General features: G+C 47.2%; 1 protein-coding gene across 1 annotated transcript; it reads right to left on the bottom strand.

Annotated features, from left to right (window-relative positions):
• Window positions 1-325: 325 nt before the first annotated feature.
• ARC (activity regulated cytoskeleton associated protein) lies at window positions 326-6,512 on the bottom strand. The gene is made up of 3 exons (XM_065054589.1): window positions 3,231-6,512; window positions 2,500-2,661; window positions 326-2,099 (listed from the first exon to the last, which is right to left on the bottom strand). Exon 1 carries the CDS (start codon window positions 5,966-5,968, stop codon window positions 4,754-4,756), a length of 1,215 nt encoding a protein of 404 aa, XP_064910661.1. The 5' UTR covers window positions 5,969-6,512; the 3' UTR covers window positions 326-2,099; window positions 2,500-2,661; window positions 3,231-4,753.
• Between the last annotated feature and the right edge of the window lie 718 nt (window positions 6,513-7,230).

Consider the following 7,230-nt stretch of genomic DNA (forward strand, 5'->3'; position numbering starts at 1 on the left):
GACATGAGGAAGAAATTTCTTACAATAAAGATGGTAAAATACTGGTCCAGGTTGCCCAGAGAGGTGGTGGATGCCCCATCCCTGGAAACATCCCAGACCAGGCTGGACAGGGCTCTGAGCAACCTGAGCTGGGTGAAGAGGTCTCTGCTCATGGCAGGGGTTGGACTGGATGAGCTTTGAAGGTCCTTTCCAACCAAAACTATTCTATGATTCTATGAATCAAATAAGCCTAAATAGCTGACAAGACCAAATCATCAGAGGACAATGAATACTTGAGTCTCCCATGCAGCAAGTAAGAAAGACCAGAAAGCAAGACACAAAGCAATTGAAGCAGATATTTCAAAGTTTTATTGTATAAATCTACAAAAGGCTTTGCTACAATAGCAAATAGAGTGTAGCACTATTCTATTGACAGGTTCTAGTGGCTTGGTGTGATCTTGTAACTCCAACATGACACATGAGGAATAAACTGTCTGATACAGTCAGATCTAGGGCAAGTGATGTCGGCTTACAAAGACCTTTTGGCTTCAACCCCTATAACCTGCATTTGCCTTTTGTACAAGGTTGTTTGAGTTAATAATATCTCTAGTAAAAATAAAAACTCTAAAGTAGTTTTGTCAGAGTCAAATGTAAAATTGCCTAAGGAAAAAAAGAAAGAATCCAGTGGTTGAAATCGGCTAAAATTTTACACACAAAACACATCCACACTTCTTCACTCATGTGACTCTACCCTAGGAAAATAAACTACCAGTCCTTCCTGGAGAGGCTGGTAATATAAGCCAGGGTGCTACAAGTAAAGCTCCAGTCTGCTAGGAGCAATAATTGAAATAAAATCAGTCCAGGAGATTCAGTTATACACACTCCAAAAAGTCAGCTGAAAATGTATAAACCTCAGGACCAAATGACCAAGTAACACAGACAGGCTAATTCATTAAAAAGACAGGAAAGTCTACAGAAAAATAAAATGCCTGTTGAGGCAGTCAAGTCCCTTGAAAGGGACTGTGGAAATTAAGCACCTAAAAATCAAACATCATTTTGACCTTGGGATGATGCCTGTGAAGTCTGCCTTTACATGGTTTTACATAATTTTCCAGTCCTGGACATTTTTGCTGAGCATTGTTGGAATGTACATCAGGTTCCATTTGCTTAGCTCAAATGCAACAAAACACCATGGAATTTGGTTAGGTGGATTTGCTTGTTCAACACACATATCACTCACACAGGCACACACACTCACATACCCAGACAGTTGGCTCTGGAAGAGAGAGGAACCAACTGGACCTCTTCAGCTGAGATATGAACCAAAGCTGTCTTGTTCAACCCACTCGAGCTCTTGTCTTTTGCACACTTTTTGTGCTCCCTGGGTCTGGATGGAAACAGTCACACCAAAGCCAGCACAAGAACCCCAGTTCTTGCAGTAACTCTGGCCCATGCAGATCCAGGAAGAGCCTGTTGTCTCACAAGAGTCTGGCAAGACAGCTGGTCCAGTTGTGCAGACTCAAGCAGTTCAGAAAAGCATCTGGACCACAGGATGCTTCTCCAAACCTCCAGAGCCCTTTGAGGTTTGAAAACTGATACCCGCATGAAATGAAGCTACCCTCAACTCAGGAAAAATGAGTTACAGCATTAAGAGCATGGAGGGTTCGTAGCCTAGGTAGGGTCAGTCATTTGGCAAAGTTGATCAGGAGCGTTTTTTTTTAACCAATAATCTAGTGAAGATTTCTTTACGTGAGTCTCGGTGGTCCCAAATTGCAGAGGTATGGTATCATCTCAACAGACAGTCAGCACAAGCCCAGCATCTTTGCTATCCCCAAAGCCCAGACTTGGTTCATCTGTTCTGCCTCTTGGTTTCTCTCTTCATTCTCCACACTTTCTTCTGTGCTTTGAGTACCTGGACCAGCTCAGTCTTTTCTTCATCCTATTGGAAGTGGCTTCTTCTTTTCATTCTGGCTTTCAGCACCTTGAACATGACATTGCACTGCACAGGAGGCTCTTTGGTGCATGGATTGCCCTCTGTCTTCCTGCAGCACTTGCTTCTCCCCTGGGAAAGAAGACCCTTGGACACAGAGAACAAAACTAAGCAACAGCAGCAGGGATCTCTGTAAAAGAAAAAAGAATGTAGCAGCTAAGGTTAGATGTATGAAGTGAAGAGTACAGAGGGTTTCTGAGGAATTGGGTTTATATTCAGCTGTGCCCACTACTTGTCTACAGTTTGGAGGTCCTACTAGATATTGGTGTCTAAGAGTCTGCAAATGGTCTATCAGAAAGAAAAGATATGATGTGCACTGTCCCCAGAGCATTAATCAGTGGGACTGGTGCTTGGGTTCCTATTTCAAGAAGCTGAAACCCCATCTGTCTGATGGTACCATTCTCTCTCAACCATAGTGGCTGAGGTCTCAAGACCAACATAGATATTTGCACTCGGGCTATTGAATATCTCATGTCAGGGCACTGAAGAGGTTAAGAAAGTTCCACAAGGGTAAGATGAGAGATAATTACCTGTGCCAATCTTTCCTTCAAACAGTGGATCCGGCAGTTGGTGGCTACAGATCCTGACAGCAGATCCAATCCTTGGTTTTGAAGCTTTTTCTCTTTGGCTTTCCTTCCAAATCCTGAGTGCTGTGGAGTGATTCCTTCTCAGAGGAAGATCTGAGTGAGTCACTGTAACCAAGCAAAGATAATGCTTGTAATGCATGGCCAGCTCATCCTCAGCAATGACACCCACTCCCACACCACTCATCCCAGGTCATTAGTGAGAAATTCTCCCTTCTCTCTGCAGATACAGCCACTGCCAAACTAACTCTCTCTGAATAAGTGAGAGGAGAAGCCCTGACTCACTTCTAGCATAGATGCAGCACAGACATGCGTCTCCTTTGGGCTCTGTGTGGACCTGCGATGTGTTGTCACAGCTGGGGACTCAAACACCAGAACTTCACAGGCCAGGTTCTTGGGCTGGCCTAGTGAAGAAGTTTCCCATTTCCTCCCCACATGAATCAGCAAGTGCAAGATACTGTGCTGTTTGGAAACTCTTCCCACTCATTGTCCTTTATTTCCTTTTGGCTGGCTCTCCCTTCCCCTTTCACCCAAACCCTAATCTGCCATTTGCAATGCTTCGTGTCCCATTGCAGATATTTTTTTTTTTTTTTTTTTTGCAAGGTTCCTACTTGATGGGCTATGGCTAATTTAGGTCTGAGGGGTGCAGAGAGAAGAATGTCAGAGAGTTACCTTACCTTCAGCCTCTTGGAAGGAGGCACACCAAAGGCCTTCTGAGCCACCGGCGCTACATGTCACTGCTGTAGTAGTGGCAGGGTCATCCCAGGGACACTCCTGTTGCTGCATCCCTGCTGCATCTCTTGCAGAAGTGTTGCTTTTTTTTTGGTCAGGTAGTGAATGCAGATGATGCTCAAGCTGTGTCCAGCCTAAAAAAGCTTTGAAGAGCCAAACTTCCTGAATATGTCTTACAGCAGTTTCATCTCAAAGTCCTGCCATCAGATGGAATATGTCACAGAGTCCAAGTCTGTCTCCATCCACAGCAAGATGTTGTAGAAAGTTTTTTATGAACAGACAACCCTCTGTCATCAGGTGTTCCAGGACAGGGTTGCTGGGCTTTCCAAGAGCATTTTAAGTCTGTCTGTGTGAGCAGAAACTCTTTGTTGTGATGCACAAGCTGAAACTGTGCTCAGACACATAGTTCTTCTCTTCTTCACCTCTTTTTTGCTTTTACATGGCAAAAACTCCCGTTGGCTCCACACATCAGCATGGACTCAATTTGCTGCTCTGGGGATATTTTGCTCTGGATTTAGGATGTGTTTGTTTTCATACAAAGTATAAGGATTTATTTCCCTTACTTCCCCCCCACCCTCTCAAAGTAGCTCTGGTGCCTCCTCTCTCCACATTTGCAGCCTCTCTTCTCTGAATGGAGGCAGGCTGCCCCTTCAATAAATGAGCTCAGAATTTAATTTGAAACTCTGGTTCCTGCTGAATGCACAGTATAATGTGCAGAGAAAGGGTGAAATTTGCCTCTGCACAGCAGTGGCCTTGATTGAAGTGAGCAGAATCTAAAACAAGGTAAGAGCCTCTTGAGAGGAAAATTGTTAAAGCAGGTATTAGGTGCAGTGAAATGAAAACCACTAAAAATAATCCAGATTCTTGAAAGTTTTCAGTCCCTGAAATCATAAGATTTCTTCTAAAAAAATAAATAAAACTTATTTAATCCTTTGGAGCAAATAAGAACAGGAGATTGCCAAGTGAATAGACACCCAGTGGTAAATCAGAAAAGGGCAGGGGTCAAAAGAAAGATGTCTCCTCATGACAGGGACACATCTTCAGAAGAGGGATGAGAGAAGGAGTAGGAAAGATCCAGATGGGTAGGAACCCTCAGCCTATTGCTGCATTCATTTGAAGTCCTTGAAAGCCACCAGCGCTAAGCGGCTGCCTCTGAAGTTGGGAATTGTCTCTAGTTTCTTCTCAGGGATCTCATAAAATTGTCCCATTCCCCACAGTGGTGCAAGCAGCATCTCCAACACCACTGTATTGCATGGCTCAAGTGAGGTGGGCAACCACATCCTAAGGTGCCTCTCCCCCACCACCTCCCTCCCCCCACAAGCAAAAGTTAATTCTGCTGCTATGGGCTGTTAGACTGAGCACACCTCATGTCTCGTCTCAGCCAGAACCTCTCTCCAAAGAGAAGCTTCCTAAATACTCCCCCTTCTCCCTTTCATGTAACCCAGACTGCTGCCTCCCTTGGACTGGCTCATATGACAGTAGCTGGTGGGCTGGGGGGCTCAGGTTGAGTCCCATTGCTCGGCACGGGACTGACAGTGGTTGAGGGAGGCACGCTCTCCACAGAATCTCCTGATGGAATCTCAGGGGTCCTCTGTGGGCTGGGCTCCTCAGAGTGGTCCATGTTGCCTTGGACTTCCTTCCCTCTTTGGATCAGCTGCTCTAAGGTTTTGGGCAAGGGGTAACTCAAGAAGCGCTTCAGTTTGGGCTGGAGGGTGCCTACCACATACTGGATAATTTCCTCCTCATCTGCATCAACATAGAGGGTCTGGTATAAGTCTCTCTTGCGCCAAAGGAACTGGTCCAGGGGCTCTCCCTCTTTCTGAGGCAAATCTAGCTCCCTTTTGATAGCATCCCTAGTCAGAGTGCCCTCGCTGTACTGCAGGAACTCCTTCTTGAACTCGACCCAGTTCTTGACAGAGTCCTGCTTGTATTCCCACCACTTTTTAGCTGGGCCGTTCATGTGGTTTTGGATCTGAGACAGCCAGTACTCCTCTGTTCCACCTACCTGCTTTAAGTATTCCTCCAAGTGGCTCAAGAACTCCCTGGGATCCTCAAAGACCTGGGTCTCCACCGGGGAGACTGGAGCATCCTCTGACACCGAGACCCACTGGTAGGAATCATGGGCCTGGGGGATGCTGGGGACCTCCCCAGGAGGAGGGGTCAGTGCATACATTTGGCTCATATCAAGGGCATAATCATAAATCTCCCCCTCACTTGGCCTTAACTCTGGGCCTCCCACCCCAACAGACACTGTCTGCTTGCCATGGTCCCCGGGGCAATATTTGCCTCCCATGGACTCCAGACGGTCTGCCCACTTCTCCAGACGGAAAAAGACCTCCTTCCAAACATTCATCTCCCTTTTGACCCACCTCTCCAGATGGGCAATGGTTTCCTGGCATCTGGCCAGGCAGGCCTTGATAGACTTCTTCCATCTTTGGTTATCAGTTGGGACATGGTCCTCTAAGTTATTCTCTAACTTCCCCACTGATTTCTGCAAGCCTTTCAGCTCGCGTTCCACCTGCTTGGAGACCTCAGACAGGAGGTGTCGGTGGGTTCTCCTGACATGCTCCAACATTTCTGCCCTGCATTTCCCTATCTGCAAGATCACATTTGGCTTGTTGGCCACTCCACGGTGCCCCTGGTAGGAGTGAATGCCCGCATTGGTGACATTATCCAGCTGCATGGCTCCTACCGTGCAAGTGTCAAACACGGAAAGAACTAGGTTGTAAGCCCTAATGCTAGAGCTGGCTCTCCAAAACCCCACTACAACACTTCCCAAAAGACACACAGAGACTTCTAAACCCCCCTCAAAGGACTTTTCAACACAAACACAGCCAAATCAAATATCACCACAGAGCGAGCTGTTCGGTCCCGGGGATCCCAGAGAGAGTTGTAGGCAAATTTCTCCCGATGTGCAGCTGGAAATGCTGGTCTCACGTGCTCAGGGTGTCCCAGAGAGAGCCAGGATCTTCCAGAAACAAGGAGAGGAGTTGGCTAAGACGTCCAGTCCCTCACGCGTGCCCGCTACCTGCTCGTCTGGAGCTGAGAATCTTGAACAGTGGAAAGTCCCCGCTGGAGAAAAACACACAGAGATGCACACAAGAAGCTGGAAGCTGCTGCTGCTGCAAAGAAAATCCTGGTGATTTCTCCTCTGGTAAACTTGTCGAGTCGAAAAATGCTTTCAGTAGAGATGCAAAGAGCTGCTTCTCTTCCCTGCCTGAACTGCCACTAGTCCAGGCTCTTCCATCTACTTATACCTCACACAGCTCAACATGTGGGTGGTGCTCAGCCTCCTCTCGCACTCTCAGAGCAGCGTTCATTGGAGGAAAACCGAGGCCGGTGTCTGTGGCAACCCAGATCCTGGCAGCCTCCCCTCGCTTCCCACCCCCTCGCTCACGCCCCCAGACTCGACGCGAGAAGCACTTGAAAGGTGCTGGAGACAGTTGGGTAGATGGATGAGTAATCGCACCTTCCGCCTTTCAGATTGCAGGAAAAACACTTATTCATTCCACAACTATTTACTCAGCAAGGTCATCATTAGCGTGCTTTCCCTGGCAGGGACTCGCAGTGGGGGGACATGAGGAGAAATTCAGCGTGTCACACCAAGACAGACACCCACGGTCCCCCCGCACACCCTCACATGCATTTGACACACACACACAGTGAGCTCACTCCTAATACAAGTGCTTGGAAATGGTGGTAAATCAGCAGGAAAAAAAAAAGGTGGCGGAGGGGAAAGAGAGGGGGAAACACTCAAAGGAGTGATTTCAGTACAAACTGGAGCACTCTGGACTTTCTAAAGCACAGGTAGGTGGGAGTCATCCCCACTGCTTAATTGCACCAGACCAACCACTATCTTGGGAATATTCGGTAAGGGAGGGGGACGGCATCTGAGTTTTTACACCAAATTAAATCCGCCCATCAAAAGCCTGTTCCGTACTTAGC

Source organism: Columba livia, chromosome 2 (genome assembly GCF_036013475.1).
Source record: "Columba livia isolate bColLiv1 breed racing homer chromosome 2, bColLiv1.pat.W.v2, whole genome shotgun sequence".
Lineage (NCBI taxonomy): Eukaryota > Metazoa > Chordata > Aves > Columbiformes > Columbidae > Columba > Columba livia.

What these genes read in the sequence shown, in the direction of transcription:
- ARC (XM_065054589.1), bottom strand. Translation starts at nt 5,968, where the DNA reads ATGCAGCTGGATAATGTCACCAATGCGGGCATTCACTCCTACCAGGGG.